This window comes from Leptonychotes weddellii, chromosome 13 (genome assembly GCF_054177405.1).
Source record: "Leptonychotes weddellii isolate Sample4059 chromosome 13, ASM5417740v2, whole genome shotgun sequence".
In the NCBI taxonomy this organism is placed as follows: domain Eukaryota; kingdom Metazoa; phylum Chordata; class Mammalia; order Carnivora; family Phocidae; genus Leptonychotes; species Leptonychotes weddellii.
Window position 1 is genome coordinate 19491244 of NC_138381.1, and position 14284 is coordinate 19505527.

The 14284-nt window shown below is 37.9% G+C and overlaps 1 protein-coding gene across 1 annotated transcript in view; it reads right to left on the reverse strand.

Annotated features, from left to right (window-relative positions):
* The window catches only part of DCC (DCC netrin 1 receptor), a 1045570-nt gene that overhangs the window by 24632 nt on the left and 1006654 nt on the right, over positions 1–14284 (reverse strand). The window contains exons 25-26 of the mRNA XM_081802524.1: positions 11212–11367; positions 1711–1923 (exon numbers count right to left, since the gene is read on the reverse strand). Coding sequence (XP_081658650.1) covers positions 1711–1923; positions 11212–11367 — 369 coding nt within the window. The remainder of the gene's footprint in view (positions 1–1710; positions 1924–11211; positions 11368–14284) is intronic.

The window sequence follows — 14284 nt, forward strand, 5'->3', positions numbered from 1 at the left end:
TATTGAGGCTGTTAAGAATTACTCAAATCGTTCAAATAATTTTAAGCACTACATAGTTCTTTATGTATCTACATATCTATCTTTTGGCTTTTTATCCCATCTGTTGCTCTTCCTCCTTCTTCTTTTCCTTCTTCTTCTTCTCTCCTTCTCTGTCCTCCCTCCTCCCCCCTAATCCCTAACAGAAATGAAGAGGAACTCCAGATTAGCATCACTGGATACCAACAGAGGCAATAAAATGAACACTGCATTGGGAATAGGGGACTCTGGTTCTCATCTCTGCCAACTGATCTTCTTAGAAAGGCGTTCTTCAAGGTTAGTGTTCCTAACTCCAGCGTTGGGAGGGGGGGGCGATTGTCCCACCAACACCAACCAATTTTCAGACACCAGCAGAATTCAACTCAATTCTGATATGATCTACCTAGAAATAGTATCAGATTCCACAGGTTAAGGATTCAGCCATACAAAACTGTCTCCTACCCCCGACTTCAGATGCTAGTCACAAGCTCCAGGCTGCTACCTGTGTTTTTGACCTACTGGCTACAGACTGGTGGTTCCAACGACCTCCTCTCTAGGTTTGATTCATTTGCTAGAGTGGCTCACAGAACTCAGGGAAACGTGTCTGTCTGTTTATTAAAGGCTATGATAAAGGATATGAATCAGCAGCCAGATGAAGGGATACATAGAGTGAGGTCTGGAGAAAGGGCATGGAGTTTCCATCCCCTCTCTAGTCACATCATTCTCCCCAAATCTCCACATGTAAACCAACCTGTTTGCTCTCCAAACCCTGTCCTCTTAGATTTTTATAGAGGCTTCATTGCACAGTCATGCTTGACTAAGTCATTGGTCATCAGTAGATTCCAGCTCCAGCCCCTCTCCTCTCCCAGAAGGTTGGGGGTGGGACTGAAAGTTCCAACTCTCTAATCATGTAGTTTGTGTTCCTGGCAACCAGCCCCACCCTTGAGGGGGTTGTCCAAAAGTCATGTTCATAAGGAAACAAACAAACAAAAAACACCAAAGGTCACGTTCATTAACATAACTAAAGATACCTTTATCCCCTTATCACTAAGGAAATTCTAAGGATTTGGCAGCTGTGAGCTCCAGAGTACCCAGAAACTGTGGAGGAAGACCTAATATAAATGAAACTATATTTTGATCATCTGAATGACCAAATACGTATTTCTCATAAATCACACTATCACAGTTACCAGAGAGATGTTACTCCTTGTCTAAGTGTTTGTTTTGTCATTTCTAAAATTAAGAAGTTGGACTCTTTCCCTTTCTGGCCTTGGAACTTGGAAATAAGAACCTCTGGAAGATGACTATTGAAAGGCACAAAGCAGAATTATGGAATTACCACGCATATCTCTAAAAAGTGGTTTTTTCAGACTTTTGTATCTTTACCTCTAGTCTTGGTGTCTAGCCTTAAATTCTAGGATCCATGTGGCTGACTAAAGAACCAGGAATGTTTCCAGCAGTGTTCAGTATTGATGAACGAATTTACAAAGGAATAAAAGGCACCTATAACCAGCCAGTCCTTGCCAAGGCAAATCCTTACAAGCTGCACTATCACCATCAGTACCAGACAGGAGCACACTGGGTAGGCCTACAGTGGTGACAGACATATTGCAACCTGCCTTCGCAGGAACCCTCATGCACTCAAGGAGAGGCACGGAGGATAACTATTTTGAACATGAACAAACGGGCATTTACCTGGCTGAGACAAGAGTGGCGTGTAAGGGACTTTCGGTTCTATTGCACTCATTGGTGGAGGTAGCAAAGGATTAGCAAAGCTGCGGAGTGGGTGTGTTGGTCGAACACAGGCTGTGGGGATGGTTCTGCTTGGTGCCTCCTCATTGCTGGGATGCTCAGGCTGTGCTGGGGGCAACATCGGTGGCTGTTGGGTGGCTGGTCCTTCACTCACTGCTGCAATGGAGACAAGAAAAGCCATTCATTATTCCAGGACAAGGCTTGCTTTCCCTAAGTCAGCTGCAGGGCCGCTGGATCCATTTAGAGAAATAAGTCAGGATCTGGCCAATCTCTTCTTCAAGTTATGAACATTCTCCTTTCTCTTCATTCATATGTTTCTGGGATATAATAGCATGTCCCCTTTAAATAACAGTGGAAATAGATCCAGCAAGACAGGGATCTATCTCGCAGGAAGAACAGTAAAGTATACACAGCAGCATTGACTCTATTGCCTGAACTGGCAGGGCCCTGTAATCATAAGTGATGAAGCAAGAAAAAAGAGTTATTTATTTCTCCTTTCATAAGTAGCAATGCCAGTGAAATTCAATATCCCAAACTCAGCTACAGCTGCATTATTATCTACTAGCCAATATGCCAATTTTTTTCTGCGATTTAAACATGCCATGTCAACTGTCAAACAAATCAGAGTTACCAGGTGTTCAAGGCATTGCTAATAAAATGATACAGGTAATAGCCACTATCATTGTCTTCCATAACAAAAAAGAAGCACATCCAGCTCAAAAGTTATATGAGAGATGACTTTGCTGGAACAAGTTGCCTGAATGCAGAATTGTAATTTTTCCTCTTTGGTAGCAAACCTTGTAATTTTCAGTCAGATTACTATAGTTGAAGAGGTTTCCTGTAGTCGTTTGTGATCGCCTTTGGGCATTTGGACAGCTCCGTATACAGAAACATACCTCTTCTCCAGAGAACACAGTTGAGTGGGACTAAAATATTGGCAAGGCAGCTTCTTATGATAAGGACACTGTGACTTGACTTTATCATTCGTATTCAAAATCAACAGGTCCAGGTGAAACTGTAAATGCAAAGAGCTGCATTGGCAGTATAAGTGTTGATGAAATAAGATATTTCTGAGGATTTATTTTTGAAAGAAAGTTCTATTGGGTAAGTGGAAAAAATGCAGCGAAAGAAGATACTATATCTCACTTCTGAAAGAGAATTTTTAACCAGGAAATATTTTGAGATAATTAGTTTGGGAGATAATTTTGAGACAACTCTCTGGGAGGCTCAGTGAGGTCAGCAAAGGGCAGAGGAGCTAGAAAGAAAATGTGATAATGCTCAAGGGAGTAGAAATTAAAGATACCAAAGATCAAGACATTATATTAAAGATATGCAGAAGTGAAATGTGCCTTCGGAGGGTATTTGGTATTAAGTCTCATTTTTCTATATTCAGAAAGGGTTAGAGATCCTCTGGGTCATTAAGAAGACTCAGGCTTACCTCACTCAAAGATAGAGGCAGGGGAAACATAGCGTTGGCCAAGGACAGGATATAGCCACCCAGCCACCAGAGCTAGTAAAAAAGCAAAGACTTGATAAAAGATTTCTTCAAACAAAGAAAATGTAATCAAGACAGCAAACTGGATAGAACTCTGGCAAGAGGAGTTTTCAGAAGTGCCTTGTCTCTAAGCTAGGAAGTCCTATCACGGAGGGGAGGGGCACATGCATGCAAAATATCAAGGTTAAAAGGTGGGGCTGCAAGGAAAACGTTAAGGCAAATCCTTGGTGACGTGGGTTCTCAGATAAGGGCAGAAGGGATAGAGGCTTCAGGTAGGTGTTTATAAGGAGCTAAATTGCTTGTGAGAGTGGTGCCTGGCTGGCTCAGTCAGTAGAGCATGTGACTCTGGATCTCAGGGTTGTGAGTTCAAGCTCCACTTTGGCATAGAGATTACTCAAAAGTAAAATCTTAAAAAAATAAAAGAAGAAGAATATAAAGGAGAGAGAAACAGGTGTTCTTGTATTCAAATTATGCAGTCTTGATTGAATACAAGAACACCTGTTTCTCTTTCCTTTATATTTTTAGGGGCATCTGGCTGGCTCAGTCGGAAGAGCATGTGACTCTTGATCTCAGGGTCATTGAGTCTGAGTCCCACGTTGGGTGTAGAGATTACAAACAAATATATAAACAAAGAAAATTACTCCAGTTTACTCTGGACTCATATTTAATCTAAAGGAGAAAATGACCAATGGTCAATATCCAAATAACAACACAGTATGTCTTAGCTCTAGATCGGAGAGAAGAGGCTGTAGGAACCTATGTCTGGGTCCCTCTTCATTACCAATGGGCCAGTTTTTATTACAGGTCCATACCACCATATTAGAAATATCTTTCCAGGGAAAGAAATTTCACAATTTTCTACAGAAATCTGCCCTCAGTAATTCTATTGAAGATGGACTGTAATAAATCCATATCATATTTTAAAAACTGCTTTAGCCACTAAAGAAATAATATATTGTGTGATGTGCTTCTTTATTCCTTCATATTTTCCTTTTCTATTTCTTCTACATTTTTGAAATGAAAAAGATCTATGTTAAAATATTATTGTGACATTAGGCTTAATAAAGTTGACATGCACTTTTTTAGTTTTCCAAAATTTAGTTTCTCAAAAACCTCAGGTTTCACAGGAATTTTGATGACATCATGGAATGTTTGGGGGTCACTCCCATTCCTATTCTCTTTAATGGCATTGCTCACATGACTAGTCCTTCATTCCCAGGTCTTCAACTGGTCACCATGATTCCCACTGGGAACACATTTGAGGGAAATAATGGTAGCTCCACACATATGGACAAGCTCTTTGGCAAAATCAATCCTTAGTACCACACATAGTGGAAAGGAAAGTGCCTAATCTAATGTGCTAGGTGGGAATGAGAGACCAAATACATCACTAATCCATAAGGGACTAGTTCTATTTTGTTCAAAAATGACAAGTTTGCTTAATTAATATCTAATACAATGGACAAGGTACCGATTTTCCATAGTCACTTCATAATTCTTATATTTTATGGGGAGCAAAAGAAATGCTTTTCAGAACTGGCTGATATTTGAGGCAGTCAAAGCTCTTAAATACAATAGCCAGGGCTCCCCGGGAGCAAAGCCCTCACATCAGAAGAGCCCTTTGGCCAGTTTAGTCGTCAGCATCAGGACACCTGTGTGAAACAAACTGGCTCAGTGACATGGTATTTCAGAGCTTGGAAAGCAAAGAAAACCTCCCTTTGCCCACCAAGCACAGCCTTCCTGCAATTCCGAAAGGAAAGGGAGAATCAAATAAGTGTTGGCAAGGCACTCATTTTCAAATGATGAAATAGTGGGAAGCCATTGTACAAATAGCGTACGATTACACAGCAGAGTCAAATTTCAAGGCACTTTATGATAATTAATGTTAACACATAAATAATTGCTACAGAATAACTGGCAAAAATATTGCAAAAATGGAAATGAGGATTTTTCTTCTATCTCAAATTGTAGTATTTGAAAGAAATATAGTATGCCGGCAACTCTACGCAAAGACTTTGAGACAGGAACACTTAAGGAACCTAATTCACTCATTAATCTCAGAACAAACAACTGTGCAATACTCCTGAGTAACCCCAGTTCCTGACAGTGTGGATTTTTGCATAGACCCTAGAGAGAAATTCATTAACTCCACTGTGCCCATGATTCTATCTAGGTCAAGTCCCATCTATTATTTGATTTCCAATTTGGGGGAGAGTTAGGACAGAAAAATAACATGGGTGAGGTTGACCAGCCTTCTCACTAAGACAACACCCAAACTGAAAGGAATGGTAAAAATCATCTAACCTCTGGTATCTACCTGTTTCGAGGATGAGAAAATGCTTATAGTGACTTGTAGAAATCGGGCCTCAAGGCTATCTATTGGTTGAAGTTTTCAAAATATGGCACTGTTTCTTGTTCCCCAGGGAGTTTGCCTATTGAGGCTAAGACCAGAACTACAGTTTATTAGTAGGAAGAGGAGGTAATTGTCCATCAGAACTATATAAATCTTTATTAGTGGATCACCAAATGTGTGTAATGCAAATGTACAATATCCTACAACTTTCTTTTTCTCACGGTAGGAGAGAAATTCAGCTTTATTTGTGACTTTCAGAAAGGAGCAGCTCTTTGGGAACAGAGTTTTAGTGATCCATTTCTTGTGCAACTCAAAGGTCTTTCAGATAACTTCGGAGGAAGGAGAGTCTCCACATTTGGCACAAATTTTTCTTTTCCTATGTGTGACTTTGGTTGTTTCTCAAGGTGACTAATAAGACATCTCCAGCCAGAGTCATGAAATGTTTTCTGCTTGAGAAAGAACAGGGATGTTTAGTGGTCTCCAAGGCATTTAGAAACCAGTATTGAATGGCTGGAAGTTAACTGGTTCTGATAGTGATTTAGAGAATATTTGGTTTCCTAGAAAAGAGGTGCTTATTTCTTTTCCTTTTCTAAGCCATCACGTGGAAACATATATTTGTGCCTATTTCTTTTGCACTGCACATTCCTTTTGCTCAAAAATTACCTGATGTATGACTGAATATATATTTTAAAAAATCTGTGAAATTTTGGCCAGGAGTCATATGTCCATGCTTTTTGATTTTTAGATCAAGTTCAAAAATTAAGTTAAGCACTCTTTAGGAATCCTTTACTTATATAACTTTATATAATAGTTGTATTATATATTTTATGTTTACATTATATATTATAGATGTATAACTACCCTTATTTAATAATCCTTACTTTTAAATAAGTTAACAAAATTTTAAAAATTCCTAAAGAGACTAAATTTTTCTTTTATTCATTTATTTTTTTACTCATTCATTCATTCATTCATTCATTTTTAGGTTCACTGCGAAACTGAGTGAAAGGTACAGAGCTTTCCAGTATCCTCTCTGTCCCCACATATACGCAGCCTGCTCTACTATCAAAGTCCTGCACCAGAGTGGCACGTGAGACTCTAACCACAGCTATAAACAAATCTGTAGTGTTTAACCACAAATAAAAACACATTTTAACCTAGTTCATTTATTTTTCTTTGGCTTGTGCATGCATCACTCCAATCTCTGCCTCTGTTGTCAAACGGTCAACTTCTCCTGTGTGTCTGAGTCTCTTCTCTTTAAGGACACAAGGCATATTGGATTAGGACACACCTTAACTCAGCATGAACTCACCTTAACTTGGTAACATATGAAAAGATCCTATTTCTAAATAAGGTCGCATTCACAGGTATTGGAGGTTAGAACCTCAACATATCTTTCTGGGAGACGCAATTCTCTTCATAAAAGTTTGTGGCCTCCAAATATGTCCTTAGAATTCTGCGTCTCTAAGACCTCTTCAGGCAGAGGGAGGATGGCCATCTGAAGGAGGCAGATACTGGAGTTAGCTGACAAAGCCAAGGGATGCCTGGGACTACCAGAAGCTGGAAGAGGCAAAGATGGATCCACCCCTAGAGACTCTGGGGAGAACACAACCCTGACAACACCTTGATTTTGGAGTTCTAGCCTCCAGAACTATGAGAGAATAAATTTCTGTCATTTTAAACTACCTAGTTTATGGTACATTACTATGGCAGCCTAAGAAACAAATACATCCACGGTAGAAGAATCTGCATAGAGTCTGAGATGAGACACGGTGACTCACACAAAGTCCTGATGGTGAATGGTAATCTGTGATAAACTGTATTATTTGTTCACAACTCACCCTTCCCCTGTGAATTCCTTAGTTCATGTTGGGTGGCGTATATACTTCCCTATCCCATTGGTACTGAGCTTCTCCATGTAACTGATTTTGGCCAAGGGGGAAAGGAAAAAAAAATTATGCTAGCTCATTTATTATTTTCTTTTTCATTGAAATTTAACTTCTGGAATGACTATGCCTATGATTCAATGAGACAGTTTTGCACATTGCACCAAATCAAGAGAAAAAGAAAAGAGTAAATGGGATGCTGAGTTCTCAGAAGGAGACTATATCTTTACAGGAGAAAAAGAAATGACAGGAATACACCATGAGTAAAATAAAATAGTTAAGGGGCGCCTGGGTGGCTCAGTCATTAGGCATCTGCCTTCGGCTTGGGTCATGATCCCAGGGTCCTGGGATCGAGCCCCACATGGGGCGCCCTGCTCTGTAGGAAGCCTGCTTCTCCCTCTACCAGTCCCTCTGCTTGTGTTCCCTCTCTCGCTATGTCTCTCTCTGTCAAATAAATAAATAAAATCTTTAAAAAATAATAAAATAAAATAGTTAATTTCCTTAATAAAGTGTACTGAACTTTGGCTTGACTTGGTCTTGTGTAGTGAAGAGATAAAGGTCATGCTACACATCCTTCTCACACCTCTAAAGTCAGAGAATATAGATGAAATAAAAAGAAAACAGCAGACAGTGATGTGATGAGGGAAAAACTAAGCAAAAACTATAATCCTTTCTTTTCTGCTGGGGAGAGTTTGTTTCAGAAGCTGAAGAAGGGACTTGTGGTTCTGAATTCTTTGACTGGAATCACCTTCCTAGTTGTCCTAGGATTTGGAAATTTTGGTTTTTGGACTTCCCATATCTTTCTCATTTAATGCTGTTCAATATGGTTTGGGGAACTATTTTTTCTTGAGTTTCTGCACACAGCTCTATTCTGTAGACATGATGTGCAGTGAGAAAAGGGAAAATAAATCTCATTCTCTCTTGTCAGATTTTTGATGCCTTTTAATTCTAACCTTGCTACATCTAGATGATTTATGATTTCTTAGAGCTGGCCCTGTTGGGTTGGAAAAAATATAGCTTACCTCACAAATATATTTTATTGCTGTTACCATCTTATCTATTACAAAACATCCTATCTCACATGAGCTGCTGAGTCACCTGTTCCTAACTAAGAGAAGAAAGCCATAAAATTGATTTTAAAATGCTGTGCTTGAAGAAGAAAAAAAAGTCAAATGGCATAGGAGAAACCACCAGAGTGTATATAATAGATTGAGAGTCTCTCTCCATACTTACTTCCCTTAAAACAAATGAAATACTACTTTCAGGATATAAAATCGATACACAAAAATCAGTTACATTTATATATGCTACTAATGAGCTATCAGAAAGAGAAATTAAGAAAAACAATCCCTTTTACAATTGTGTCAAAAAGAATAAAACACTTAGGAATAAATTTAACAAGGAGGAAAAAGATCTTTACATTGAAAACTATAAGATGTTGATGAAAGAAATTGAAGACATAAATAAAAGGAAAGATATTCCATGCTCATGGTTTGAAAGAATTAATATTGTTAAAATTTCCATACTACCCAAAGTGATCTGCAGAGTCAATGCAATCTCTATCAAAAATCCAATGGCATTTTTCACAGAAATAGAACAAACCATCTCAAAATTTGTATGGAACCAGAAAGACCCCAAATAGCCAAACCAATATTGAGAAAGAAGAGCAAGCTGGAGGCTTCACACTTCCTGATTTCAAACTATACCGCAAAGCTATAATAGTCAAACAGTATGGTATAGACATAAAAACAGACACACCGACCAATGGAACAGAATGGAGAGCCTGGAAATAAACCCCTGTATACATGGTCAATTAATTTATGCCAAAGAGCCAAGAATATACTGGGGGGTGAGGGGCAGTCTCTTTAATAAATGGCATTGAGAAGATTGAATTGCCTCTTGAAAAAGAATGAAACTGGATTTCTTATGCTGTACACAAAAATGAACTCAAATGGATTAAAGACTTGAACTTAAGACCTGAAACTGTCAAACTCCTAGAAGAAAACATAGGGGGTAATCTCTTTGACACTGGTTTTGGCAATGACTTTTTAGATTTGACACCAAAAAGCAAAGGCAACAAAAGCAAAAATAAACACATGGGATTACATCAAATTAAAAACTTCTGTATAGCTAAAAGAAAACCATCAACAAAATGAAAAGCAGTTTACAGAATGGGAGGAAATATTTGCCAACCACATATCTGATAAGCAGTTGATATCCAAAATATGTAACACAATCACACAATACAATAGCAAAAAAAGTTGGATTAAAAATGTGCAGAACTGAATAAACATTTTTCCAAACAAGACATATAAATGGTCAGCAAATATGTGGAAAAGGTATTTGACCTTACCAAATTATCAGGGAAATGCAAATCAAAATCACAATGGGGTATCACTTCATACCTGTTAGAATGGCTATCATCAAAAAGACAAGAGAAATGCTGGCAAGGACGTGGACAAAAGAGTGCACTGTTGCTGAAAATGTAAATTGGTGCAGCTACTGTGGAAAAGAGTATGAAGGTTCCTAAAAAAAATTAAAAATAGAACTACTATATAATCCAGCAGTCTCACTTCTGGGTATATATCCAAAGGAAATGAAAATGAGATCTTAAAGACATATACACACTCCCATGCTCATTGTAGCATTATTCACAATAGCCAAGATATGGAAACAACCTAAGAATCCATCAATGGATGTATGGATAAAGAAGATGTGGTATATATACAAAATGGAATATTATTCAGCTATGAGAAAGAAAGTGCAACAAATGGATGGACCTTGAGAGCATTATGCTAAGTGAAATAAGTCAGGAACAGAAAGAAGATACTATATGATATCCCTTATATATAGAACCTAAAAAAGATGAACTCATAAAAATAGAGACTAGAATTGCGGTTACCAGGATCTGGGGGATAGGGAAAAAAGAGAGATGTTGGTCAAAGAGTACACACTTCTAGTTATAAGATGATTAAGTTCTGGGCATCTAATGTACAGCATAGTGATTATAGCTAATAATACTGTATTATATACTCGAAAGTTGTTAAGAAAGTAGATTTAAAACATTCTCACCACAGAAAAGAAATGGCAATTATGTGACATGAGAGGGGCATTAACCAATTTTATGGTAGTAATCATTTTGTCATTCATAAGTGTATAAATCAACACATTGTAAACCTTAAATTTACACAATGTTCTATGTCACCTATATTTCATTAAAATCAGAAAAGTAATAATAATACAAAAACAAATGAATTACTCCTTTGGAAATCTTTTTCTCCAACAATTATTAATTAAAAGTCAAAAGATATTGCTTAATTGATTTAATTAAAGAAAGCTAAGGCATTCATTTAAATATCGGTTTATCAGGAATCAATGATACACTTTTAAATAGAACCAACAGACACTTACACAAGAATATGTTGGAGGACAGTCACTTGATTATTCATTTCCTAGTTGACAACATATTAAGTTCAAGCACCCATCACATCATTGTTTTACTGAACCAGTTAATCTTTGTTTCCCCACAGCTTCCCACATTGTCTATGGAAAGACTCCCAGAGAATTGGTCCTTTGATTCTGACCCAGGGCAGAGGTAAACCAATTTTCCCAAGGGATGAGAATATTAAAATGCGATACATTTAACAAGACATGCTTGGTTATTATTCATTTGTTCTTAGTAAAAAGAAAGGAAAATGCATTACACTGACTTTTTCCTGCTCCGAAACCTCGGTCCACTGACAGTGTGGGGAATGGCACGGGCCGGAGGGTAAACTGTGGGTGGGGGTATCCACACGTGGGAGATGGAAGGATTCCTGGGTACTGGGCACTTTCCAGGGTTGGCACAGGGATGGCACTCACGACAGCTGCAAAAAAAAAGATGTTGTTATTATTATTATTTATCTTAGGTAGCCACCTAACAAATAAAAAAGGAAAGGGCTAAATTTTCACATCTTCAAACCCATGAATACTCTTCATAGCATCATGTAGGTTCCTTTACTTGCCTCTCTTTCCACAGTCTCTTTCTTACTCTAAAAAAGACGGCTCCTGAACAAATAATACATTATACGTAAAAAAAAAAAAAGAAGATAGTAGGAAGGGTAAAATGAAGGGGGGAAATCGGAGGGCAAGACAAACCATGAGAGACTATGGACTCTGAGAAACAAACCGAGGGTTCTAGAGGGGAAGGGGGTAGGGGGATGGGTTAGCCTGGTGATTGGTATTAAAGAGGGCATGTACTGAATGGAGCACTGGGTGTTATATGTAAACAATGAATCATGGAACACTACATCAAAAAAAAAAAAAAAAAAGACGGCTCCCTCCTCCAGCACCTTACTACAGAGCATTACCCTGAGATTTCAAACTTTCCACAGTTTCAAAGAAAGAAACAATGAAACAAGCCACCATAAAGCCTCGTTAAGGCTCTCTGGTTTTTGTTTTGTTTTGTTTTGTTTTTGCCTTTTTCTTTCTCTTAAGCAATAACTGTGGTGTTAGAAATGCTGGGTTGTTCAGAAATTGAATATATTGTGTAAAGTGAGCTACGGAAATAGGAATTTTCTGCTCATTCTGTGAAAGAATGTAATGCTCTCGAGAGATAGTCTGGAGAGAGAAAAGCAAGGTATAGTCTCAATAATCATACTTAGGATTTTTATTTAAATGGAAAGAAAATGACTTCGAACAGCAAAACAGTACAGTTTAGTGACACATTAATTTAAATATAACTACATGTTGTTTGGGAATACCAAATATTTTTTAGTGGTACTGGCTTAAACCCACAGATCAATATCTTACATAATATTTCCTAGGTGTATTGAGCATTATTCAATTCCATTATTCAATATCTATTAAATTATGCCACATTATAAAATACTTATTCTAATTGAAGTCGATCATCTTACATCATCTTATAAAATATTTAGTATTCCCTACCTCTTATTAACAAAAAATACAATTTAAACTAGCTACTAGAATGATTTTCAGCAGTATATTTCTATTACATCAATAAAGTTAGTTCTATTATATGCATTATTTTTATTTAATTACACTCTAATTCCAATTACTGGAGTTTAACATGCATGAGCATGCACATTTACCAAAGGAAAACCTTTCTTTTTATCATATTCTTCTTACCTAAGTAACTTCATGATCATTGACACAGATTATATTGCATTATTTTAAATTAGTTAGAAGTAACATGTAGATTTAAAAATTTTTTTTCTAACTTAAAGTGCAGATTCATTACATTAAACATACAACACTTTAAATCAAAAGGGCTGCTTCTAGTAAAATAGCTTTTGAATTAGCATTCTGGAATTTATTTTTCAGTGTATTTATAATACTCCTTGAAATATATAGTAACATGTTTATTTGAATTGAAAAATTAAAAAAAGAAACACTATTGGTTTCACAATAAGGACTAACTCTTTCAAATAGGTTAAATGATGGGTGTTTTCCATGAAATGACTACAGAATAGAATAAAAGCATTTTTCAAAAAATTATATTGGTAACAGTATATTGTAAGTGATATTTCAATGCTTCCAATCCTCTCATAATATACCATATTATATAAAGTACTTCTTAGTGGAAAAAATTTGCAGATGTATTTTATAATTACTCTGTAAATCTTGGTAAAGTTTCTAACAGGTGTACCTCTTAAAAATGAGAAAGCAAATAACCTGAATGAGTAACAAATACTTTTGAAAGTTAAGCAGTTTCTAAAATTTTTACTTTCAGCATAATTGGAAGACAACATCTAGTTTGTTGAAATATTATAAAAAATAACTTCAGATGAGAGTTCACAGCTGATTTTGGCACGTAATTTGGAAGTTCAAATCATTGAGTGACTGGTGTAAAAATCTTATTGTTGTAACACTCACCCACACATATACGCAAATAAAGTTTCTCAGTGTTCAGATAAATAAAACAGTGGAATAGAATTTATGCAAAAAGTAACATTCATCCACAGATGTATGCAATAATTGTATAGAAAAAGCCTTATCTGTGTCATTTAAGTGATAGAATTCTAATAAAATCTTACTTTATAAACAATCGTACAGAAATACTAATTGTAGAATTGAGGAGGAAAAGATGGCAGAGGACTAGGGGACCCTATTCCAACTGGTCCCCTGAATTGAGCTGGATATCTACCAGACCACTCTGAACACCCACGAAATCAGCCTGAGATGTAAGAAGATAGATCTGGATCTCTACAAACAGGATATTGCACACGGTTGGTTTCAAGGTATGAAGCGGGGAGCCCTGATTCTGCGGCAGATATCAGAAGATAAACGGAAGGGGGAGGGAGCCGTGGGAATCCTGCACTGCCAGTGAGCGATAGCCTCCCATGCTGGGGATGGGGCACAGACTCACAGACCGGTTGTGGCGGGGAAAGGACTTTAGGGCAGCCCCCCAGACTGAAACCTGGAGCGGTGGGGCTGTGCGTGTGAACTGGGGGCGGCTGTGGTGTTAGAAGCACAAAGGGCAGAGACGTGCCCCCATGCCCTGACCTGGAGGTGAGGACTGGGAGCCCTGCTGAGGGGTGCACAACCTAGGATGCTGCAGTTTATAGCAGCACAGACAGAAACAGAGATAGTGTGGCCTGGAGAGCTCATTGAAGAACAGACTGCAATCTCTCTGCTCTGAGGCAGAGGGTTGGAAATGATCTCTTCTACTCTGACTCCTGAAGAGACACGGAAAGCCACCAGGGAAAGCCACCAGAGAACAAAAGCCCCCCAAAACCGGTTTTCACTGAGCCCATCCCCCCCCCCAACAGGGGGCAGGGC